Source organism: Crinia signifera, chromosome 4, assembly GCF_055691185.1.
Source record: "Crinia signifera chromosome 4, ASM5569118v1, whole genome shotgun sequence".
Lineage (NCBI taxonomy): Eukaryota > Metazoa > Chordata > Amphibia > Anura > Myobatrachidae > Crinia > Crinia signifera.
Window position 1 is genome coordinate 209,650,454 of NC_139220.1, and position 27,497 is coordinate 209,677,950.

Here is a 27,497-nt window from a genome sequence, read left to right on the forward strand (position 1 = left end):
TAATAATACATACTTGCATATCAAGCTAAGAGCTAAATTTATGTGACCAAAAGCAACATATATAAAATGTAATTAGTTATAGAGAAGTACCGTGACACAAGATGAAAAAAATGCCACCACTTCTCGGAAATGAATACGTCCTGCTATAAAAATAGGGAATATACGTCAAAATATCAAAATATAGCTTTTATTTTGATATTACATAGGTTAAATTACATTAGAAGTGTTATAGGATATAACGTTTCTAAGTAATGCTGCTAAAGAAAAATATGACATAAGGTATGATTATCACTTGATATGATAGCGATGGATGTTTCCTGACACTACAGGGGTATATGTACTAATATTACAAGGGGATACACGATGTCCTTACGTGCAAGAACGCATTAGGTGCAATTCCTTTAGGAAACTGTCATGAAGGGAACTGAATATAAAGAGCTGAATATCCGGGTATATACAGAATATAGCATCATCCCTAATGTTATAGGGATGAACATGTCCTGTTATTACATAGTGATAAATCGTGATATAATATAACTAACGCAACCTGATGTAACAACATGTTGTCTTGATATTAAAGCGATGGATTGGAGGAATGAAAGAATCCTATTGCTACTGTTCAATGTCATGTCATTAAACGGATACCCTCATATTACTTTTATAGAGCAATATATGCTAATATTATATTAACGAAGTTATTGGATTAAAATATTTGGATTGTTACAAAGAATATCCCCTGCTTTATATGGACACATGTATGCAACCACTGCAAAGGAATGTATTCTAATGCTAAACGGAAGATGTAGACATATAGGAATGTCTAAATCCTTAGAGTAATACAGTATATCATAGCATTATAGCTGCTGCTATTCATGCTGAAATAATATCAATTAAATGTATAGAACTTACAATTGTAGTAAACAAATTCAACTTTTATACATAGCCTGATAGTATACAATCATATATATGATTTTCTTGTATTTTGGAACATTATTTTATTTTGCAAAGGAAATTGCTCATGCATTGGATGTATTATCAAAGACATACATATAAAGATGAGTGTGTGTGTACAGACACACAGTATATATAGTTTAGTGCAGGAGTAGCCAACTCGAGAGCTACCAACAGTTAACGTTTTCCATCACAAGTGAAGTAATTAGCTCCACCTGTGGATCATTTATAATGTGTTAGTCAGTAATGAGTGCACCTGTGTACCTGCGAGGTGAGCTGTTAAACGTGAACTGTTGGTAGCTCTCGAGGACTGGAGTAGGCTATCACTGGTCTAGTAGATGAATACTGGACTATTGTAAATCTGACTGTGATGAAAGGTGCATACCTCCCAACATGACCCTCTCCAGGAGGGACACAATGTTCTGTTTCTGGACTTTCCTCATAATGTATGATTGCCATCACCTGTTTCACACAGGTTAATTGATAAGAAAAATGCTTCAATACAGGTGATGGCAATCATTAATAAAGGGAGAAGTCCAGAAACAGGAGAGGGTCATGTTGGGAGGTATGAAGGTGGGCTTGCGTAACCGTATAAAAGGTCCACCCCCATCTGGATCCTGCTCTCCTTTTATCAGTAATGAAGACCTATGATCCCATCAATATGTCATTTTTTATTACTCTGTACAGGTTGCATCCTCTTCTGGCATACATACCATGCTTTACCAGTTATAGTATATCTCTAGATTTATATCAGTCTAGAAGGAGAACTTGGAGAAAGGGATTTTTAATTCCGCACTGGGTGCTCTTACTTGTTCGTCTTCCTATTTTTCATACTTTCAGTTTCTTGGTTACTTTCAATTTCTGATTTGTGAGGATGTAAAATATACACCTCCTTTTAACTATAAAAATAAAAGTTAAATTTTAGAGATTGTGATATTTTCAGTTGGAAGCCTTCCATAACATACTTTCGGAGTGCACCCCAAGAATCTCCAATCTTTCCTCTCTTTCCATATCAATCTAGAAGGAGAACTTACATTGGCCACAAAGTGATGAGATACACTTTACAATAATGGGTCCATTACAGGGAACTATAGAGATTCTTGCTCATTGTTACAGTACATATATTCCCAGACATGGCAGAACTTCTAACAGGAAGCAGGGTGAGCACAAAGGTCTTAGGACATCTGCTAGAGATAAGCTTGCTCACTAATAGTAATAGTAATAGTAATGTCAGTCAGGCCAGCTCCCATTATTATTCTAGCCCAAGAGAAGAAACCATCAAAAAGAAAATAGATGAGATACTACAGTGGCAGTCCACTAGAATTGTTCATAACCAGCAAGTGCTAAGTTAGTTTGTCCTCCCCCCCAAATTGCATTACATTACTACTTTCAGTTACTCAGGGAAGATCATTTTGCTTACAATATACAAGTTCTCAGTAATACACAGCCCTCACGAATATCTAGATTAGCACCATATATGAACATCCACAATTTTGAGGAACAGAACCTTATACATTCAGTAGGGGCTCAAAGGCCACAGTAAATTGGCTTTGTCCTGTTGCATTTTAATGGAAATTGGCTTTGTCCAGTTACATTTTGATGGGGACACACACTCATACCTGTTCCAGTCAGTATCACCTTCCTGGACCCATGAACCCCTGTATACCAACACTCTGCAAACATTGTAGATGTGCCAATGTTCTTGTCCCACTAATTGACCTTGAGTTATTGTAGGAAGTGTGTTCCCTGGTTCCATAACTAAGCCCCTGACCAATAACAAATAGTGTGTTCATTATGATGTTGTCCCAAGTATAAGCTAGCTTTCTAGAATCTCAAGGCAGAATTAACTAGGGTACACGATCGGGGCTTCCAAGATTTCTCAAAATGAAACCCAGCTCCTCTGTTAGATGAAGCAGCCCAGCAAAATAGTAGTAGTATACACCCCATTGATAAGACTCTAAGGATGACATAGAAACACAATTAATTTAATTAATGTTTTTTCGTATTATGTCACAATAAGAAACATTTTGGCCTAGGGGTGCTGTGAAACAAAAATCTGATAATCTAGGGCATCGTGATTCAAGAAAGTGGGAACCACTGTTCTAATGGATTATACAGATACAGCATGATTCCAATCAATAATTACTACATTGTCCAGGTTTTACACCCCCCCCCCTTCTCCCAAAATGCTCATTGTTCTTCCCTCTGATACATTTAGTGCATGATTTTGCATTTTTTAGCATTAAACTGTAATTGCCATGCTGTTGACCATTGTAATTGGGATACAATTTTGCAGCATTGATTATGGCTTGTAGTAAACCAGATGCTTAGTTCCAGGAGCAATATTCCATGATAAATGTGTTGCTCAAAAAGTAGGTTCTTTTCTTGGGTGTGATATGGGGGTCCAACAGTCGGGATTCCGATGTTCATTAGGCCGATATCAGGATCCCAACTGCCTGTACTCCAACAGCGGGGCAAGCACCAAGAAGCCTCTTGCGGGCTCTCTGCACTTGCCATACCGCAGGCTTGGTGGCTTGCTGCGCTCACCACAGGTTCTAGCCTATCGTGGACCCCCAAGAGGGAGAATAGCCTCTGCAAGTCGGGATCCCCACTGTCTCGCTTTTAACTATCAACTCGGTCCGATACCACAGTGCCAGAAGCAGGAAAATGTCTTGCTTTGGCATTTGGCAGATAGGATGGAATTGGGAGAGGTGCAAATCTCATACGCAGTAAATAGCAGCCAGGTGATTACAAGAAAACACCATTTGCTGTCCAGGGTGAGAAGCTCTGATAAGGGTAAACTGCTTAATACTAGTGTTACTTGTATACATGTGTGGTGGGTAGAGCCAGAATAAATGCAGTCACATCCTGGCTTCTGCATGTCGGCAAGGCTGTTTCCGAGCATGAGGAAGGTACTATATGCTTTTAAAAAGATGCAGAATGGCTGATCTGGTATTTCTTTTAAAACATCAAAGTTTGTGAATTTAGTTTAATTACAAAGAAATAAAAAAAAATGAAATAAGTGATTTGGGGGTAATTTGAGACCATTATTTTTCTTTTTTGAACCCCAAAAATCACATGTAAGTTTCGGCACAACTAAGCTAACTGAAAACTTCTAAATACTAAATTCCAAATGCCCCTTACACACTAACTGATATATCATTAATGATATGAACGACAGTGATATTGTTCATGATATATCATTCATATTGTCTAGTAGTGTGTAAAATCAATATTGTTAATGATGAGTGCTCCCAGGAATTGTTAAAGACTCCCTCCCCCTTGTCTGTGCTGCTTGCCCAATGTTGACTATATCATCAGCTATATAGTTGCACATCCTCAAACATGACCCATTCCATTAGGTACAAAGTACTCTGCTTCTGGACTTCTTACTTAATTTAAGATTGCCTTCACCTGTGCTGGAACACCGCTTTCATCGCTGAACTACTTCAACACAGGTGACTGCAATTAAAAGAAGTCCAGAAACAGTGCATTTTGTACCTAATGGAATGGATCACGTTAGAGGGTATGTAGTTGAGTGTATATGCACTAGATCAGGCAGGCATGTTGAAACTGTGGCCCTCCAGCTGTTGTGAAACTACACATCCCAGCATGTCTTGCCATAGTTTTAGCATTCCCTAATGGCAAAACTGTGGCAAGGCATGCTGGGATTTGTCGTTTCACAAAAGCTGGAGGGCCATAGTTTGGACATGCCTGCACTTGATCATTCACCAGAGCACTGCTTATATTATTAACGATATTGTCAGTGACGCAAATTGGCTAGTGAAGGGGTTCCCCAAATTCAGTCCTCAGGACCCCACACAGATCACATTTTCCAGGTCACCTGGCAGGTACACAGGTGCACTCATTACTCATTGATACATTTTAAAAGATCCACAGGAGCTAATTAGTTCACTTGTGATTCTGTGAGAAGACCTGCAAAACATGCACTGTGTGGGGTCCTGAGGACCGAGTTTGAGAACCTGTGGGCTAGTGTGTATGGGGCTTAAATTAGTCATTAGGAGGATCCCCCATTCACTATATCTGTGAACGCTGTTCACAGACATATCAATGGTGCACACAGGAGGATGTCCCATCCTATAGATATCATTGCCAATCCCTTCATATATCAGCCAGTAAGTACATAACATTTGTAAGGATCACTTATGTAGCATGATTCTGTAAAGCTGCCTTTTATACAATGTGCTACTTAAAAGATATCTAGAAGCTGATTTATGGAAGGGAATTTTTAGGGTTGATACAGTATATCTACATATACTGAAGCAGGCGTCCTGATAAAAAATTAAGATGAATGCACTGACCTGATGTGCCTTGTAATATATATTAGTTACCAGATATGAACAAAACAATGAAAAAACAGCCATCATTGGCATGTACATCGTTTCTGCCACTCTGAGCTGTACTTTTAGCTGTGAGGCTGGTGCTCGGGCTGTGCCCTGCCTATACACATCGCATGCTTATCTCATATTAGATCTGCTGTGGGAATGAGTGGCTCCTGCAAGGCTCCGAGCTCTTCACGCAACCACTTGCACGGATGCCAATTATTTGGGTTAAGCTGAATTGGCTGCAGCTCTCCTGTACTTTGGTCATGGGAGGAGGAGCTTATCCCAATACGGAGTCAGGGAGGTGTATATAAGCAATGACAGGCTGCACACTCACTATGGTGCTCTGCTGGGTACTCACTAGAGCGCTGCTACACTGATATTGATACTGCGACAGCACTTCTGCGTTCTGGACGGCAACTATAGCAAAGGTATGTACCATGGCATAGCTCTATGTGGGTTACTTACTAAGTTTGGTGATCAACTGAAGATGGAATGTTGCTATAGACAACCAAACTGATTATCTTCTAGAAGGTGCTAAATATCAAAAAGTAGATTCTGCTTGGTTGCTATGGGCAACATTCCATCTTCAATCGAATGAAATTGTAGTAAATAAACCCTTACTGATCTCCAAATGACCGTGCCCGTTCTTGCATATCCACTCCAGGGCGCTCACTAGCCATCCTACACTGAGTGCATCACTGCACCTGGGCATGTGGGCAGCAAAGTGGCTTCCTCATTGGATGCACTGTATTCTTAGAAAGACCGGAATTTACTTTGTACGTTTATCTGAAATATGCTAGATATGCTGCTCATTTCGTGTTTATATCCCATATAGTAGTAGCAGGACCACATACAGTACATGGTGCAGAGGCAGCATAGGGCAACATGCAGGCAGCCCCCTAACCCGTGCAATGCAGTACGGGGCACCTGGGAGACCTAGCTGGGAATAAGGAGAGGGAATGGATACACCTCTAGTGATGAAAGTGGCATCATTTGTAGACATGATCATTGCATTGCGGTTTTCTACTCTAGACCGTGATACCGGCAACGTTTGTGCCGCTATAGTGCACACTGTCCCGCTGCTGCCGCCTGTAATGCGCTATAGTGCACACTGTCCTGCTACCCCTAATGCGCATACTGTCCCGCTGCTGCTGCTGCCTGTAGTGCGCTATAGTGCACACTGTCCTGCTGCCCCTAATGCGCTTTAGTGCACACTGTCCTGCTGCCCCTAATGCGCATACTGTCCCGTTGCTGCTGCCTGTAGTGCGCTATAGTGCACACTGTCCTGCTGCCCCTAATGCGCTTTAGTGCACACTGTCCTGCTGCCCCTAATGCGCATACTGTCCCGCTGCTGCTGCCTGTAGTGTGCTATAGTGCACACTGTCCTGCTGCTGCCTATAGTCCACACTGTCCTGCTGCTGCCCCTATTGCGCTATAGTGCACACTGTCCTGCTGCTTCCTATAGTGCACACTATCCTGCTGCTGCCTGTAGTGCGCTATAGTGCACACTGTCCTGCTGCCCCTAATGCGCCATAGTGCAAACTGTCCTGCTGCCCCTAATGCGCTATAGTGCACACTGTCCTGCTGCTGCCTGTAGTGCGCTATAGTGCACACTGTCCTGCTGCCCCTAATGCGCTATAGTGCACACTGTCCTGCTGCTGCCTGTAGTGCGCTATAGTGCACACTGTCCTGCTGCTGCCTGTAGTGCGCTATAGTGCACACTGTCCTGCTGCTGCCTGTAGTGCGCTATAGTGCACACTGTCCTGCTGCTGCCCCTAATGCGCTATAGTGCACACTGATATTTTTTACACTATTGTATTTGTAGATCTCTGGACTCTCAACACCTAACTCAAAAAATATAACATTATTTACTTACATAGAAGGTACAGTACTTAGATTTATTAAGGTAACTTATGGTTTGGCATAATCCCATTAGTTATATCCCTGCTTATTTTCACAAGTTGTTTAAATATAATATGAATTCCAAAATGTAGACTGTTTATTTCATTAGATTTTATATAGCAAATTGATCGAAGACCATTCACATATCTATAGATAAATGTATGTATTCACCATAATTTATGTTTTTACTCATCTAGTGCTCAGACCAACAGGTTTTGTTTTAATGTGTTTTCCATGAACCTTTGACCATTTATTCCAGTACTACCATATCCATAATTCACTAATTGGTAATAATGATTGGAAAGTATAGGTTGTTATGACAACTCCAATACGTTATTAGGTTGGGATGATGATGTTCAGCACCATTAACAGTAAGTGCCAAATGTAATGGGGTGTGACAATCAGAAAATGAGAGGTATTGGGAGAGTTTACCATTTTGGCAATCAATCCTTTACATGGCAAATCAGCCTGTATTTTTTTCAGTGTAAATTATTATTTTTTTAAATGGGGAAAACTCTCCCAAAAGCTCTCACTTTCTGATTAGCAGTGGGCAGTGGTGGTCCTAAACCCTGCTTCTCAAGGGGTGTGGATCATATTGTCGGGTCTTCAAACTGTGGCCCTCCAGATGTTGTGAATCTACATGTTCCAACATGCATTGCCACATTTTTTCCTATAAGAGCATGCCAAAACTGTCAGGGCATGCTGGGACATGTAGTTCCACAACATCTGGAGGGACGCAGTTTGAAGACCCAGGTCAACAGTCATTGGGTCGACAGATGTCTAGGTCGACATGGGTGAAGGTCGACAGGTGGTAAGGTCGACATGGGTTTAGGACGGTCGACACAGTGTTAAGTCGACACATGTTGGGTCGACTGGTCGGAAGGTTAACATGTTTTTTTTTACTGTTTTGTTACCCGAATGTCGACACAGTCGACATGGACACAGTTGAAAGTCAACCGCAGCCCCTCGCATCACTCGCTAGGCTTGCGATGCTTCGGGCACGGTGCCTCACTGCGCTCGGCACACTATTTTATTCTCCCACCATGCTCTAGTGGATGGTGGGGCATGAAATACCACCTGTCAGCACATGTCGGCTCAAAAAACAGTAAAAAAAAACGTGTCGACCTGGTCCCGTGTTAGCCTTGCCACCTGTCGACCTTGCCACCTGTCGACCTAATGACTGTCGACCTAAGTGGTGTCGACAATACGACCGTATCCCACCTCAAGGCACATCAACAGTCAAGGTTTTATGGCTATCCCTGCTTATTCACAGATGGTGTAATCAAATTGACTGAGGTACAAATTAAGTCACCTGTGCCTAAGTCTGATTAGCCATAAAAACCTGAACTGTCGATGTGCATTGAGGACCACTGATATAGGGTATGCATCATTGCGTAAACCCTAATTGGGTCAATAGGTCAACAAGGCAAAGGTTGAATGGGTTAAAGGGATGATTGGGTCATTAGATTGACTTGGAAAAGATAGACATCTGAAAATGTCTACCGGTACAAAAGGTAGACACAGATACAAGGTCAATATTGAAAAAGTCGATAATAATAATAGAAAATAATTATTATTTTGGTTGTCAATTACCAGTTTAAGCCACATGTAACCCCAATTAATATACGGCAACCGCTTGCATGCTTCGGCAAGGTGCCTCGCTCCACTGAGCTCGGTAAAGGTAACTATCTTTAGTTATAGTTCTAATCATAGTTCATGTAGATGGATGAATAAGTTTATATTAAAAAAAGGTTTCTCGATCACGTGTGCTAACTATTGTGATGTCAACTATTTTGTACCTGTCGACCATAAGCACTGTCAATCTTTAACCTGTCGCCCTTATACATGTTGACTATATGGGGCTGACCTCTCTCTCTCAGAGAGAGAGGCCACTACAGGGATAAAAAAAAACTGCTCCAGTATCTCACAGGTAAAAATTGTTTGTTTTATGTAGATTTTATTTTCACTCTTTTATGCAGAATACATCCATCACAGATTACAATTAGCAGCCTGTTTATGACCCCTTCAATGTTTTTTTTTCTTTCTCTTAGGCAAAATGATTGCATCATTGATCAGTACCTTTGGCAAATTATCTGCCACAGAATTACTTCTTGCTTCCGTGGTCTTCATTGCAATCTTTCTGCTCCTCAAGTCTTATAGACAGAAGGTCCCAAATGGAACAAAGAGAGTGCCCGGGCCAATGCCCTTACCACTGATCGGAAATCTGCTTTCTATAACCAAGAATCCCCACCTTACCCTGACAAAGATGAGTGAGACCTATGGGGATGTTCTACAAATACAGATTGGCACAAAGCCTGTGCTGGTGCTAAGTGGGCTGGAAACTCTCCGAGAGGCTTTGTTAAAGCAAGCCAATGTGTTTTTAGGAAGGCCTGACCTCTTCACCTTTCACTTAATTGGTGATGGACAGAGTTTAACATTTAGCTCTGATTCTGGTGAAGTATGGAAAGCTCGTCGTAAACTGGCAACCAATGCCATTCAGACCTTTGCCAAATCTCCCTCTTACACATCTTCTAACACATCCCTTGTGGAAGAACATATATCTAAGGAGGCTGAATATCTCCTCAACAAATTCCACGAACTCATTGACGAAAAAGGAGAATTTGACCCTTATAGGTATGTGGTTGTGTCCGTAGCCAATGTTATCTGCGCCATGTGCTTTGGAAAACGTTACAACCATGATGACCAAAGTTTCCTGGACATTGTTAACCTGACTGATGAGTTTGGAGCAGCAGCTGCATCAGGAAATCCTGCAGATTTCATCCCAATACTTCGATATTTTCCAAACCAGACCATGAAGAACTTCATAGCCATCAATAAGAAGTTTACAGACTTCACACAGAACATTGTTCGTGAACACTACAGAACATTTGATAAGGTATGAACTGAATACAATTGTGAAACCTCTTAAGCTCTCGTGTATCGTTAATGACCCCTGTTGTCTGCTGAACATGCAGGTCAATTTGGCTATATAGCCAACAACCTTCGTGTCCATTGAGTCCTGGTGGTGTAACTGAGCAATATCGTTTCCCGCTATCATTCAGTGTGTACGCTCCATATCGGCGACCCTCATCCGTGGCCGATATTGACTATATTAACTGTATCGGCTGCAGACAGCATTACGTAGTGTGTATTGTATGAGGCTTTACTTGAAGATTATAATATATATGCAGTATCAAAAATACATTGACCTGGTCTTATAATATGTCTAGTGAAACTTCTCTCTATCACACTGTACTGTAGCAACAAAGAATATCACCATAGGCATCATTTGCAGTACTCAGGAATAGTCTGCATGGGGTGCTATCTTAGTAGGTTGTCCTGCCCATATGGACTGTCCTCCATGCAGAACATAGCCTACATTCATAATGTCTAATAAGATGTACTATTCCATATTTCAGAATTCTGTCCGGGATATTACTGACTCTCTTATCCAACATTCTCAAGAGAAGAAAGTAGACGAAAACTCCAATATCCAATTAACAGACAAGAAGATTGTAAACATTGTAAATGACCTTTTTGGAGCTGGTGAGTGTAAAGTCTTACTATATACATGTACTTCTGTTGCTCTTTACATAAGGGAACAAAAGCATAAACCAGCATCTCTTCCATTCATGTCTCTTTAGGGTTCGATACAGTTACTACTGCCTTGTCCTGGAGTCTCATGTACGTGGTAGCTTACCCACAAATACAAGAGAAAATACAGAAAGAGCTAGGTAAGTTTGTACAATACTAAATTATCAATATCTAGATAAAGAATCTGGGGAAACACAACCCAGAAGCATACATTGAAAAATCAAATGAAATCCAAAAGCCTCTGCCTTACTCAGTAACTACTGTATATACATTTGGAGCATAACTAAAGTACATAGTTAACTATAAGCTTAAGTATTTAAACATGAGTTCAGTGTGTCCTTTTGGACCCGGGGGTTTGTGTGCACTGAACACACTGTACCCATTATAGAAACAACAATGGTTCAGTGGTTCCCAAACACTGATCTCAAGGAACCCTAATGGTCCAGGTTTTAAGGCAAATTGACTGATGTACTGATACAGTCACCTGTGCCTTAGCATACAGTATTAGGGGGACTTGAGGACAACTTTGGAAACCACTGTTGTAAAGTCCCCTGCACTGTTACAGTTTTTATCACATAGAAAGTAAATGGTTTCCTTTTAAACCTGTTAATGCATTATAAACATTAATTCATTTAGGTGCTTGTATTTGCTGATCATTAATTCATTTAGGTGCTTGTATTTGCTGATATCTGAGTGCTTCCAAATATAAGTTGTGGTGTTAATCTGTTACAGATCAGGTAATTGGCAGAGAGAGGAGACCAAAGTTATCAGACAGAGCTGATCTACCTTACACAGAAGCTTTTATCTTAGAGATGTTCCGCCATTCATCCTTCATTCCCTTTACTATCCCACACTGGTAAGTTCTACCAATAAAAGGCACACTGTTATAAGAGTGTTCTGTGCTGTCCAGACATCAATGCTATTGTTGTTTATTATTATTATTATTATTATTATTATTATAATAATTATCGTTTATTTATATGGCGCCACAAGGGTTCAGCAGTGCCGAACAATACATACATGAGAAAAAAAATAGAAAATAATGAATTCGAGTACAAGGCAATCTAGGAAGTTTTAGGATACATTCCTTTTTTTTAAGTATGCAAATTAAATAATATACTTGAGAAAGATGACACCAAGGAGCCCATTTACTATGTGATCACATATGCAATGTGATCTGGGTGGGATTTACTGCCCAGCTCGACATATTATCTAACAGGTGGAATTCAATGTTCTGCCTGTCCACTATAGAAATTGGGGCATGTTGGCGAAAACGGTAGTGGATTATCAAGATCCGTCCGTGAATTCGACAATTCACGGTCGTTTTCGACAAAACGGATACAACTGGTTTTAAAGTCTGATCCGTATTGTCAAATTTATCTTCAAAGCTGTTGGAAATGACAGCATTGAATAGGTGGCCACCACTTTTTCTCCTGTCTGAAATAGCGGAGGGGATTCAGTAGTGGAGGGGATTCAGTATACTGGGGCTATTCCTGGCTTTTCACAGCATTCTCTCAACATTGCCACCCACTGGGGACAGAATAATGTACAGGGGTTTCTAAAATCCATTATGTGCCATAATGTTAATCTAGGTACACTTGCACAAATCAACCAAACACAGTGTATCTATAGCTGTAATGGCACTGCCATTTTGACTTTTGTTAATGACCTCCTCTATGTGCATTAATGGCAATTAGAAATGTGACAAATCGGAAAAGGAACCTAAAACCTGATTTAATATCCATCAGTGTAGTCTGTTATACATACTGATTTACACTTACACTGCAGTAAATCATTTGTCTTTATATCTTGCAGCACCACTACAGACACTGTACTCAATGGATACTTCATCCCCAAGGGAATATGTGTGCTGATCAATCAGTGGCAAGTTAATCATGACCCGTAAGTATCTAGTGCATGTTCTACAAAATGTACTTAAAGATGTCTCTGTGGTTCTCAAACTCTGTCCTCGGGACCCCACACAGTTCACGTTTTACAAGACATCTGACAGGTGCACTTATTACTTGATTCTGTGAGGAGATCTGCAAAACATGCACTGTGTGGGGTCCTGAGGACCGACTTTGAGAATCTGTGAGATATCTTATGTAGAAGTGACTCACAAGATAACCCTTAAGTGTCAGGAACAGCAGCCTTTTCCATGTAAACAGAACAAATTTTTACACCTCCGCAGAGGCGGAACTACCATTGGTGCAGCAGTTGCAGTGCCTTGGGGGCCGAAGAGGCCCCTGTCACCCTCTTCCCGACACTCTGCTTCCCCCTGCCTCTCCCTGTCACCCACTGCCGTATTGCAAACTATGAACTTGGGTTGGGGTGTAGGAGAAGGGCCCAAATTATCTTTGCACCTGGGCCCACCACCCAAAAGTTCCATCACTGCACCTCAGTATATCAACTTGCTGTTCAATGTACTAAGCACTGTGAGACTTGCCCTATAGTTCGCTGTCTATATTTTAGGACATGTTAATCCAAACATAATGTCATCACCTTATAAATTTCTCTGCTGTCAGAATAGTGAACCTTAAAATCTGTTTGGACTTGCATATTTAAGGTGCTTTTTGTCTTTATTTCTTCTGACATGAAATTAAATACAATGTTATGGTTCTAGGAATCTATGGAAGGACCCATTTAGCTTCTGCCCAGAACGTTTCCTTGATGCAACTGGATCATCCATAAACAATACGGAGATGGAAAAAGTCATGACATTTGGCATGGGCAGGAGAAGATGCATTGGTGAGGCTATTGGAAGGATGGAGGTCTTTCTATTCCTCACCACCATTCTCCAGCAGATGCAGTTCTTTAAACAAGGAGAAGAGAAACTGGATATGACTGCCTTGTATGGGCTTACTATGAAGCACAAACGGTGCTTCCTCACCGCCAAACTGCGTTTCCCTCTGATGCCGAGCCAGTAGAATGAGGCTGAATCTACTAAAATATGCAATCACTGGTTGTGACTTGGTTCTATACTATAGACTGTGGACTATATACCTATCAGCTCAATGACTTTATGAATACCTGCAAAAAGTTGTGTTACTATAAAAACTGAACATTTTTCTTCATAATACAGAAAGGTAAAATCTTCTGATAACCAAAGCTGGTAATTGTCATATATGAAGGAATCAGTTAAGTAAAGCTATTATATTATAAGCTATTTATTATATTTGGGCAATTTCCATATAATTACCCATTTGTGTATAATTGGCCTGGCCAACCAGCTCTTCAGCTGTTGTAAAACTACACATCCCAACATGCCCTGCCCCTATTTTAGCATTCCCTAATAGCTAAACTGTGGCAGGGCATACCAGCACCTGTAGTTTCACAGGTTGGCCTGGCCTGATGCATTCTGGAAGTACTCTAAGGCCAAAATGTATTAGATGGAAGTTCTATTTCACATGGGATGTACTGTAGCTATGGGCAACCAATCAGATAATGTATATCTTCGAGAAGGTGCTAAATAAATAAGACATAGATTCTGATTGGTTGCCCATAGCAACATCCCATGTGACATAGAATTCCCATCTTAGGAAATTTCCCCATAAGAGCATGAGAACAAAGTTGATGAGATAGTGTATATGTATACAATATACATTTCTGTCACTATTGAACACTATCTGTTATGCATGCACATAATATTGTTTTACATATGTTTAGCTAAGACTTCTTAATCTTCTTCTCAAGTAGCACTTTTTTATATTGTGGTTGGGGGGAGATTGTTCCCCAACACATTTATTACATGTATATAATATATATATGTATATATATGTATATATATATATATATATATATATATATATGTATAAACCATGAACACCGTTAAGCTGCCCCTGGACTCCAATTGGCTAGTTTAACAGGAGTTCAGGTGGCGGGCTTAACAGTGTATAATGGCTTATGCTGATTCCTGAGTGGCACAATTAGTGCTGCCAAGAGGTCTCCCGGGCCCCAGTAAATTTTTCCCCTTAGTGAAAAGTATATTTTATTTAACAGCCGCTGATCAGGGGTACACCGAGGGTGATCACCCCCCTGACAGCATGAGCTTCTTAGGAGGTAGGGAGGAAGTGGGGGTGGACCAGGGCCCCTTCATCATGCCGGGCCTGGGCAATGTTCCCGCTAATTTTACGAAGGCTGTGTGCGGCAAAAGATTTTGGCTGTGCAACTTTGGAAGGAAATTTAATTTTTTGTGTGTCACTTATATGTAACTGGAAAATGGCGTTCAGCATTTGTGTTAACTTTACTTCAAAATGATTTTAAACATTCAAAACACAGCATACAATGTAGTTAATGGGTGACACACACATTAATTGAGTCCACAACTGCAAAAAGGAACCACTGCTGCTTTGTGTGCTCTGTTGTAATGTCTGTGCACACGCTCGTCGAGTTGTGTGCGCGCACACGGCTTCGACGAAACACTGGGCCTGGGTATTTAGTACCCCCATCTTGGCAGCTATGACCACAAGGGGGATCAATCCAGCATGTATATTATGTGCATTATAACATGTAAGCATATATGTGCTTAGCAATCCCTCAACCCCCTGCACTTCATGGTCGGCACTGCTGCCGCGGTTCATACAGAATGCAATTGTGGTTATTTAGTGCATTTAACAAACATGTTAAAGCTGGCCATACGCCTAAAAGATTTATTGTCCACAATTTGGTATAATATGAGTGCAAATGACAATAAAAATTATAATTTACAAAGCAAAATCAGGTTGGATTTGCCTTGTAAATGATTGCTGCTTTAAAATAAAACAGACTAGCACAAAATTCCAAATCTCTGGAACTCCAATGTGATTACATTTAGCCCTGTACCTTCGAACGCTTGCATGCTACACTTAGGTGTCAAAATACAGTAAAACATATTTAGCACTTTCTGTTTTTGTTTGAAAACATTGTTAAAACACTTGTGTAAATGAAGTATAAATACTTATTTTTGCAATAATTGATGGAATATCTGTATATTATAATCTCCATGAGATAATAAAACAGAAGGCAATAATTTCTACACCTGCAGAAGTGTCATTATTCTCATACATTCACCTGTGTAGTTGTCATTACTACAAAATGGACCTCGTTAATTCTTCCAATTCTCCTGACATAGATTTTATTTTCATTAAGTTTGCTCTTTGTGAGACAATTCTAGTAATACTTATTGCTAGGTGCTCTACAACACATATTTACATGAACAACTACTTAGTAGCAGAAGACATAATCTATTTCAGGAAACTGGAAATGGCTAAATAAAATAACAACATGTTGCATAATATGTTGCAATGTAGCTCACATTTTGTAGTAACAAATGATAAGTACTGTGTAAATTACTTAATTGCTCTGTGCGTGCCAGATGTACTTGGACTTGGAGAGTGATACAGTGGATTGAAGTGCCAGCCAATCAGCTCCTAACTGTTAAGTTATGACAGGAGCTAGTTGGTTGGTGCCTCTCTCCACTTTTCAAGGCTTAGTTCATCTGGCCCTCAATATCCGTTTACATAAAGTGGCAGATTCATTGTCCTTGCATGCAATGTCTGTTCCTACAGTATATGCAGTATGCCATCAGAACACCCCAAAATTACATATATTGGGGACAAATTAGTATATGGTGCTGAGTTATTAGGGGGGTATGGATCACAGGATATACAGCAATTAGGTCGACACCACTAGGTCAACATACAGGAAGGTTGATCTGACTGAAGGTCGACATGGGTTAAGTTAGTGGTAGCCAACCCTTGCCCTCGAGAGCTACCAACAGTTCACATTTTCCAGACAACCTAGCTGCTGCACAGCTGCCCTCATTAATCACTGACACATTTTAAAAGATACACAGATGGAGCTAATTAGCTCACTTGTGATTCTGTGAGGAGACCTGCAAAACATGCACTGTTGGTAGCTCTCGAGGACTAGGGTTGGCTACCCCAGGGTTAAGTCGACAGGGTAATTAGTTCGACAGTCAAAAGAGCAACATGGGGTTTTTCACCTTTTTGTACTGAATTTCGACATTCGACATGGACACTGAAACGTAGCGCCGCATCCCTCGAATGGCTAACTGCGCTTGCCATGCTTCGGGCACGGTGCCTTGCTGCACTCGGCACACCTTTTTATTCTTCCACCACCCTAGTGGATGGTAGGGCATGAAATACCGCCTGTCAGCACATGTTGGCTCAAAAAACAGTTAAAAAAATGCAAGCCAAGCTGGTACTTGTGAGTTATCCGGGCTGCAGATTTTTTCATCGCGCCCGAAATCGGGGGCATCGCGTCGGTCGTGGCCGTTATAAGGAGCCGCGACGCGATGCCCACGATTTCCCATAGACAGTAATGTTAAAAGACGCGATGGACCCGATTTCCGACACGATTTCCCATAGACAGTAATGTTAAAAGACGCGATGGACCCGATTTCCCATAGACAGCAATGTTAAAATAAAATTACAATGTGACATTGGCCAATATGTTTTAAAAAAAAAATGTTTCATGGCCCCCCACCACCGTTAACGCCACCCCGCTATTGACGCCAACCCGAAGCGTGGCGAGCGCAGCGAGCCCGCGAGGGGCGGCGGTACGCGTCCTCCGACCTTTTCATGCCCTACTATCCACTAGGGCGTGGAGTGAGAATAGAATAGTGTGGCGAGCGCAGCGAGCCACCGAGCCCGAAGCGTGGCGAGCGCAGCGAGCCCCGCGAGGGGACGCGGACACCTTCACAGGTATCCGCGTGCCCTTGCGGGCTTCACAGGTGTCCGCGTCCCCTCGCTGCGCTCGCCACGCTTCGGGCTCGGTGGCTCGCTGCGCTCGCCACACTATTCTATTCTCACTCCACGCCCTAGTGGATAGTAGGGCATAAAAAGGTCGGAGGACGCGTACCGCCGCCCCTCGCGGGCTCGCTGCGCTCGCCACGCTTCGGGTTGGCGTCAATAGCGGGGTGGCGTTAACGGTGGTGGGGGGCCATGAAACATTTTTTTTAAAAACATATTGCCCAATTTCACATTGTAATTTTATTTTAACATTGCTGTCTATGGGAAATCAGGGTCCATCGCGTCTTTTAACATTACTGTCTATGGGAAATCGTGGGCATCGCGTCGCGGCCCCTTATAACGGCCACGACCGACGCGATGCCCCCGATATCGTGTCTTTTAACATTACTGTCTATGGGAAATCGGGGGCATCGCGTCGCGGCCCCTTATAACGGCCACGACCGACGCGATGCCCCCGATTTGGAGCTAAATCGTGGGCATCGCGTCGGTCGGGTGTCCTTAAGTTAACCAAACTTAAGGACAAAATCGGCAGCCCGGATAACTCACAAGTACCGCCAAGCTTTTGAATGTCGACCTAGTGGTGTTGACCTACAGTAGTGCCCATATCCCGATTAGGGTACTAACAAACATGTGCCCAAAAAAATTGTATGCCATCACTGAATGCTGCACAATGTACTAAATCACACATGTAGCTAGAACTTAATATATACCATATGTGTAGTGCTGCACAAAAAATAATTTGCTACACTAGTGTAGAGCTTAAATGTTTCACATGTATATTGTTAGTCACAAGGTGCTTGTAAAATGTAATACACTTACTAATGCTGCTTTCAGACCGCATAACTGGCTTTGACCCTGTATTTGAAAACGTTTCCAAAAACAGGGTCAAAGCCAGTGCGGTCTTCAGCGTGTCTCCCCCCCCCCCCCCCTAGGGTTAACTTCCCTCCCCCCATAGGGCTAAAACAAACTCCACCCCCCCCCCATGTGTTTAAGAAACCCCCCACGCAGCCGGTACCTCCTGCGTTGCGGATCCCAGCTCCTGCTGCTTATAAAAAAAAGTGACTTTCTGAAAATGGCTGTCACCTTACGAAAGACAGTTTTTTTAAACAGGTTTTCCTATGGGGCAGCCATTTTCTGAAAGTCACTTTTTTAATAAGCAGCAGCAGTCGGGATCCGCAACACAGGCACCGGCCGCACACATTAGGGGGGGGGGGGGGTGTTAGCACTACGGGGGGTGTTAAGTGTAAAACGCTGCACACAGCGCAGGGTCCCTTTGGGGAATGTGAAATGAGCAGCGGGGTCCCTGCCGCGCTAGTTCCCATCCACCGCAGGGACCCGCCGCTCATTTCACATTCCCCAAAGGGACCCTGCGCTGTGTGGCAGCGGGGGCCACCTGCAGCCCCACCCCCGGACCGAGCTGCCAGGGGACCGCCCTCCCCTGGTACCTTGGCAGCTCGCCCCCCCCCCCCCCCCCGACCAGTGTGGGGTCCTAAATACTGTTTCAGACCGCAGAAAAAACTAGTCTGAAACGGGTAGGACTTTGCTTTTTTACCGTCTCCAAAAAAACACGGTTTTTTTTGGAAATGGTAAAATCACTCTGCACCTTTCAGACCGCACAGATTACCATTTTACAATCGGCAAAATACCGTTTTTTTAGTGCGGTCTGAAGGGCATAAGAGAACACTTTTTTGGTGAATGATCAGAGGCTTCGTCGGTCAGTTTAAGGTGCCCATTTATCCGGGATCGCATTGTAATATGCGATCCGATCGTGGTGATGTATCAAACCCCAAGTGCGGTGGTCTGTAGCCCATAGGCTACAATGGGCTACCGCTATCTCAGAATGGCAGTAGCCCAAAGACCAGAGGCAATGCTGGCCGATTTTGATACATCGGGCAGCTTTGCTCCCCCCACCTTACCACAGAAGTTGCAGGTCTCTGGGAACATGGTGCCCACACCATAGGCCTTATTTTGGTATGTTCGCCCCCCCCCCCCCCCCCCGTGCGATGTTTCCCTTCTGCGCATGTGCAGTGATGTGGCTGCCGGGGGTAGGCAGCTGCCATCACTGGATGTCAGCTGCCCACCCTCTTCCCGTACAGAGAACATGCAAAGCTAAGACACCAGGGAGTGTAGTTTTGCATGTACCCTCCAAATTATTCACTGGTCGGTGTCCATCGAATGATTTGGCCCCCTGCACCCAAGGCTGCAAATGGAGGTTTATGCAAAACAGCCATTCGCAGCCATGCAAGAAACTTGGTGAGGGCGGGGGAGGCGGACGCTGTGCGAGCTGCATTTAATCCACATGCAAATTTTCAGCATTGTGTGTGGACCAGAATAAGGTCTCATATTCCCAGTGATTTCTCTACTGTGCATGTGCAAATGCTCCCAGTAATCATAGGCGTGCGCACGGGGGGTGCCAGGGGTGCACAGGCACCTCCTAATGACACCCCTCATGTTTGCACGCAGTACCATTTTTACCGGCTGAATAGGGTGCCCGATGGTAGCGGCGGCTCCGCTCATGCTTCTGAGCTGAGCCGCCTGCATGAAGTAGCGCTGGCCGGAGAAGGTATTGGCTGCGGCGCACAGTGTTTCTCCCCCATATACGCGATGTCTCTGAATCCCCGGCCCACACACACACTTACTTCCTGCGCTGCGCACAGTCTGTTTCTCTGCAGCGTGGCCGCGCGCACTGTCATGACACAAGCAAAGCAGACTCCCGGCAGCAGTAGGTAATGATAGAGACATCAGGAGCTGCCTGTGCTTTGTGGGGATTAGTTTATCAAAGCATGGGGGAGGGGGAGGTATTGTTAAATATATTTTATAAGGTATGAGTTAGGAAAAGTGAATTACATATATAGGCTGCATGATGTTAGGGATGGATATTAAACATCTAAGGATTGTATGATCTTATGTAAAATGTGGCAGATTAACAGCCCCCATACACTATGCAATTTGTGCCCGATTTCATGAGAAATCGGCCCAAATAGCATGTGTCTCACTTCCGATCTGATCAGACCTGGAGAGCATACGTGCTGCACGTACAGTATGATCTCCAGGTTGGACCCCCTACCAGCAGCAGGGAACGGGGATTGCATTAGATACATCGCACCTGACGTATCAAGGAAATTGGGCGGGTTGCCCACCGCTCTCTGCCCGTCTGCTGTCCCCGCTCTCTGCCCAGGACTTATGTGGCATAATATGTAATAGGCATCAAAGCATGTTTTCGTATGTGTAATTGGCATTACAGCGTTATATTGTGTTATGGGCTTTATGGTGTGTGGCATGATGTGTAATGAGCATTACAGCATGTGGCATAATATGTAATGGCCATTATGGTGTTTGGTATAATGTGTAATAGGCATTACAGAGTGTGGCATAAAGTTTAATGGACATTACAGAGTGTGACCTAATGTGTAATGGCCATTACGGAGTATGGCATAATGTGTAATGGGCATTACAATGTAAATTTTTGTTGCGCACCTCTGGCGTGCCCTGTCCCTGTTTCTACTCTGTGTATATGGGGAGTGCACCCCCTAATAAAAGGGGCTGCGCACACCTATGCCAGTAATGCATTGGATTCTGGGGAGGTGTGTATAATGAATGGGTGCCAGTGACCCAGGTGCACTGCACTCAGACTGGACAGGGTAGCAGGGGGGGGGGGGGGTTCAAAGGGTACACCTGTGCTGGTCGGGCCCCCTGGTTCAGAGGGGCCATGGCGAAACAATTGTAAATAAATAAAATAAAAATTACCGTTGGTGGTAACATATCTTGCAATGCTGCGAGATAAGCTTTTTATGTCCCTGTCTCCGTATTCAGGCAGTAGGAATCAGCGGGCACTATAACGGCACTGCTACCCTGCACAGACTGCATGAATACTTAGTTATCGCAGAGGCACATGTAACTGTTACATGGCAGGGATTGAGAGTTCATATGCGCCATGGTGGTCACTATGGTTACTTCCGCCTGTCGCCATTGCTGCAGTACTTCTTTCTCAACCACAGCGGACAGCACACACACTATGGCCAGGTGGGTGCATTCTCCATCTGCCCTTTGTACTGTGTGCCTGATTCTGGTTCACTTGCAAACAGAGCCAGATTAAGGTCTAAATGGTCCTGGAGCTGAAAATGATCAAGGGCCTATTATGCGCAATAATAGGGTTTGTGGCCAGCACCTAATAATGCGGGAGGCGTGACCAGTGTTCTGGTTGGGTGGTCTGCTCATGGGTGTGTCTCTATTTGTGTAAATACTTTCAACTAATTATATATGCCTGGAAAAGGCAGGGGGCTGGCATAGGAAAAATGCAGGGAGATATTTTGGCGGATTCCCTCCAAAGCTGCACCCACAGGATGCCAATGTCCTAAGATACTTGTGGGGTCATCCATAAAAAAATACTGAAAGCCGAAACTTGGACAACATTTCAGCACCTTTTATGTGGTCACCTAAGTTTACCACACCATATACCCCTTATACAAATCATGCAACACAATAGTAACCCCCTCATACTGTACTTGTCTCTTACACATAATGCCACATGGAATGAGCCAAAATTCACACCGACTGAGCCAAAATTCACACAATGGCACACAGATTGAGTCAAAATTCAGGGATTTACCTGGGAATATGGTCCCAGGATCATGCAGGGACATTCCCGGGCTGGCCCATTTTACACCAGCCTAGTCCCTGCATTTTCTGGTGTAATGGGGAGAGAACCCCCCTCCTTAAACAACCATCTTTATTCTCAGAACCAACTGAGCCTTTTACATGTGGGCTTCGAATGATTTTGGTCCCGTGAAACTGTGCCATTTGGTTCCAAAAAAATCTGTCCTCAAACAACATGAACAGCCATGAAATGACATTTCAGAAATGAAAAATGAAATGAAAAAAACAGTTTATCCGCAATATCTCTAGAACCAATGAACCCATATGGACCAGCCTGGTGTCAGATTGAAGACCCAGCGATTTGGGATTGAGATCAACCTCGAGCTTCTGTGATGCCAGAGGGGAACTGACAGCCGTTGAAACCGGGTGGGGGTCAGAATTAGCGAGTCCCATATCCTAAGAACGGGAAAACGTTCCAGGTTTACCTAGCAGTATCACCGGTTCCTGGAGGGCTAGCAATGCGGGGCCAGGCTCATTGGAAAGCTCTGGCCCTCAGCTACAAAATGGGCCTATTTAGAGAGTGGGCCTGGAGCTGTAGCTCCATCAGCCCCATTGTTAATCCGGCCCTGCTTGCAAACCATATGCACTGCAGGTGGGGCAGATGTAACATGTGCAGAGAGAGTTAGATTTGGTGGGGTTTATACCCAACCATATATATCTATATTGCCATGTAAAAATAAAGCAGCCAGTATTTACTCTACACAGAAACAGAATAACACCCAAATCTAACTCTCTGCACATGTTACATCTGCGCCAGATGTATAGTCCCTAGTTGCAGAGGAGAGGGGGGCGGTGAATTGATGTACCAGGCCCAACGTTTTCTATTGTCGTTCCTGAGTTGAACCGATCTTGTCCCCTTCGTAGGATTGCTGAACTTGCTGAAAATAGTTTGCTACCCTATAGGTCAGCGAACACTCTTCTGAAAATTCCGGCAGATGATTCGCACCCTCTAATAGGATCAATTCCTTTGAGTCAGTTATGTGGTGGTGCACATTGGTACAAGACTATATATACGGATTCAGTATTAAATCCCGGCGGTCGGGATCCTGCCGTTCCAAATCCCGACGCCGGAATCACGGCCGCCGAAATCCCGACAAGGGGGGGGGACGTGGATCGTCCCCCCTTGCGGGCTCGCTACGCTCGCCACGCAGCGGGTCCGTTGCCTCGCTACGCTCGGCACACTAATTTATTCTCCCTCCGGGGGTACACCCCCGGAGGGAGAAAGTGTCGGGATTTCGGTGGTCGGGATTCTGGCGTCGGAATTTTGAACGCCGGGATCCTGACCGCCGGGATTTACACTACATCCCATATATACCTATCATAAAGGTTTTCAAATACAGTCATCACACAGTGATTAGCAGTCTAATTTTTAATCTTGAATATTTCCTTTCTTTTCTGTAGTTCATTTCTTTGTTTTAATATTTCGCTTCATTTATCCCTTATACAGGGAGTCTTATCACAAAGCCAGATAATTAATACAATTTAAAGGGACCAATTGTGAAGGACGGTCGCATAGCCTTTAACCAGAGGCTTACCTAGATATTCGTGGGCCCGATAGCAAAAGATTGTAAGGGCCCCCTATTTAGCAACTGATGGTGACAAATGTATGTAAAACATATTACTTAGACAGCAAAGATGGGCCCCCTTCAGCTCTGGGCCCCATAGCAGCTGCACCCCTTGCACCGACGGTAGTTACACCCTTGCCTTTAACTAACATTATTAATATTAAAGTTATCACATATTTTAAGTATTTTCAGACTGAGTGGATGAGGAGAGCATCCGAGGTGAAACTGATTTTCTTTTCTTCTGTTTGTTAGTGTATACAAAATCAGTAGATAGCACCCTTAACCAGGGGGGGAAAATATATACAGCGCCGGTGCAAGGCACCTCAGCGCCCCAGGTGGAGGGGAGCCACACCGCCCTCCTGGCTGCTCCGGCTACCGGCGAGTCACCCTACGGGGATGGAGTGGTGCAGGCGCCGCAGCAAGTCAGCGGTAGTGCAGGTGACTTGCTCCGGCGGACCGGCGGGCGGGGGGCAGCATGTCAGCCGTGGTGCGTGTGACTTGCTCAGGAGATGCACGGTCCACTGACGGGAGGGGAGGGGGGTGCGGGCGCTGCAACAAATCAGCGGTAGTGCAGGTGACTTGCTACGACGCATGGGCGGGCAGGGGGGGGGAGGTCAGCAAGTCAGCGGTCGCGTGGGTGAGCAGTGCTGGTGGGGCCTTAACTGGCTTTACGGGGGGGAAGAGGTGCGGGCACCACTCACCGTGCTCCACGCCACTGACCTGCTCCCAAGTGCCGCCCTCCAGTGGCCGGCGCCCCAGGCAAATGCCTAAGGCTGCCTAGTGGTGGCGCTGGCCCTGCATATATATAATATTCCCCACTGGTAGAAAATAGTGTCCATCCACATTTTCAATATATACCGAAGATATTATATATGGTGCGAGTCAGGAGAGCTAAATGTAGAAATTAGAGCTGTTGTTGCAGGGAGGTGGAAAGTTGTGGAAAATCAATAGCATTAGTATGTCTTGATATTAAATTAAGATAAATGATATTTAATGCAAGATCTCTTTCCTATAAAAGGGACTCTCTGAGCACAGGTTAGTGTCGGAGTATATACTGTAATATGTTACTCTGTGCTCTGTCCCTGGTTCCTGGCATACTAGTTTTTGCTTTTTGATTCCGTACCTGTTCCCAACCTACCTTACAAACTTTGTTGTCAGTGATCACCTTGTTTATACTCTGCATTTTGAATTACCAGCTTCAGTGTATACTAGTCCCATACTATTGGTCCTGCGTGTCCTGTACAGTGAAGCCCAAACCTCCTTGTGAGAGTACTTGGTGAACACCACCAACACGCTAGATTCCACCCCTCTGTGCTGTGGTCCTTATTCTAACAGCGCTGAGGTCATGGGTTCAATTCCCACCATGGCCCTAACGGTGCAGAGTTTGTATATTCTCCCTGTGCTTGCATGGGTTTACTCCGGGTACTCTGGTTTCCTCGCATAATCAAAAAATATACTATTAAGTTATTTGGCGTTCAACAAAATTAACCCTAGAATGTCTGTGTGTGCATGTACATGTGGTAAGGAACATAGATTGTAAGCTCCACTGGGGCAGGGACTGATGTGATTGTTCAACTATTCTCTGTAAAAGCGCTGTGGAAAATGTGTGCGCTATATAAGAAACTGTTAAATAATAAATAATATTCTGGTTCGCTCAGTCCCCCCGCATGTTCGCATGGGAGACCAATGTTTTCATAATGCACATGTGCTTACGCTGGGTGCGAATGGGCATGGTGAACTGCAAGTTCGCCATCCTGATCGCACCCACCAGTGGCGGGGGCAGTGACGAGGGGACGCGCACATGGGAACGCCCAGGGCACCATGGTAATTCCGCAGTGATGCGACCGCCCGCTTCCTGTACAGGGACATGCAAAACTTAGAGACTTGAGAGTGTCTTAGATATGCGTGTACATACCAAATCATTTGATGGTCGGCGACCATCGAATGATTTGGTCCCCGCACCCAACGATGGGAATAGACGTTTACGCAAAATATCCATTCACAGGTATGCAGGCAAATTTGTCAAATGGGGGGGGGAAGGCAGCTGTGCGAGCGGTGGGCGGTGTTTAATCAACATGCAATGCTGCAAAATTTGCAGTAGGGATGGCCATCGACCATCGATGATTCAAAATCATTGATGGTTCATGGCCAATGTCGAATACTTTTGCCATCGATGGGGGAGAACCCAAGTTGTTTTCCTCCATCGATGGAATAGCAATATGATGTGTTGCTATTTTTTTTCAAAATGCCAGGACATGGAGCATAGCTCCGCCCCCGACACCCACAAAGCCCCGCCCCCATGTTTTGATTGGCCCACAGGCCAATCAATCAAACACAATGAATGACCATCGATATGTCAAAAAATCGATGGTCATCCATTGCATAGTTAAGCACTATCGATGGCCAGTTGCAGAATTGCCATCGATGGCAATGGCAACGATGGCCATCCCTAATTTGCAGTGTTATGTGTGGATCAGAATAAGGTCCCATGTCTCAGCCAGTCCATAGAATGGGTTAACATTCATCTAATCCATCAGTGATTGAGGCAAAAGCAATATTAAACACGGTTGGTAGCTGTGCAATCACTCTCAACTGAGAGTAAAGGAGCCCATACACGGTCCGTTGTGTAGGGCTCCGTTCTGTACTATGCGATGCGCGCTCCCGCGCATCACATAGTACGGTACAAAAAGTATGTGCTGCACATACTTTTTGTACTAGGTATACATCGGATCGGATCGCAGTGCATGCACAATGCATGCACTAGGGATCCGATCCGATGTGTGCTAATTAAGTCCCAAACGGATCCGTTAAACGGACCGTGTATGGGGGGCTTAAGTATGCTGCTAGTATTTAATATTAATGGCATCTGCTTGAACCAACTTTATAATTGCTTGACTTTCCATCAACATTAATTGAACACCCAAGCTTTTGCAATATATTCTGTACATTTATTGCAGCACAAGGGCCAAGTGTTCCAGGGGACTGGCAAATATTCAGAGCCGGCCCTAGCCTAAATGACGCCCTAGGCAAGATTTTGTCTGTTGCCCCCTAGCACCGCCACTAGTTCCGCCTCTGACCCAGCTCCCCTTTCCCAGCACCATCAACCCTCATCATAGCAGTCATTATTTTGGTGCTCCTACCCGCAATATTTTAAATAGAAACAGTGCACACAATCGGTGCGCAGCCCAAACAGGGGTGTGTTCTTGCTGGGAAGGGGCATGGCCACACAATAGTACCCCCAATTCAAATTATGCCACACAGTAGTGCAACTTTATTCACATTATATCATGCAATGGTGTCCCTTATTCACGTTACATCACACAGTATTACCACTTTACCTTATATACATAACTCCTCACATTATTCACATTATACCCTAAGAAAAAAATCCGGAGAAAATATTGTATTTTAAGCACCTTGATGGCCACACTGCAACCCAGCACAAAGCAGTGTGTGCTGGGCAGAGGAAAAGAGCTGCGGCTACTGCTGTCACTTAAGGGGAGGGACTCTGGGGCCCCCACAGGGCCCTTCCATCAGACATTGGCCTGGGTAATTTGTACCCCCTACCCCTTTCTCTCGGCACCCCTGATAATACCACACAGTAATGCGCCTTACACATGACACACATTATTAATCTCCTTATAACCATAATGCCCCTTACACATTATGCCAACCTTTATTAATGCCCTTCATACACATAATGACACACATAATGCCCCTTACACATTTGT

The 27,497-nt window shown here is 43.9% G+C and overlaps 1 protein-coding gene and 1 long non-coding RNA gene across 2 annotated transcripts in view; one reads left to right on the forward strand and one right to left on the reverse strand.

Moving 5' to 3' along the window:
• The window catches only part of LOC146074939 (uncharacterized), a 54,640-nt gene that overhangs the window by 18,603 nt on the left and 8,540 nt on the right, over positions 1-27,497 (reverse strand). The window lies entirely within an intron of this gene.
• CYP1A1 (cytochrome P450 family 1 subfamily A member 1) lies at positions 5,643-15,807 on the forward strand. The gene is made up of 7 exons (XM_083183669.1): positions 5,643-5,725; positions 9,251-10,095; positions 10,619-10,745; positions 10,844-10,933; positions 11,526-11,649; positions 12,609-12,695; positions 13,417-15,807. Exons 2-7 carry the CDS (start codon positions 9,256-9,258, stop codon positions 13,718-13,720), a joined length of 1,572 nt encoding a protein of 523 aa, XP_083039795.1. The 5' UTR covers positions 5,643-5,725; positions 9,251-9,255; the 3' UTR covers positions 13,721-15,807.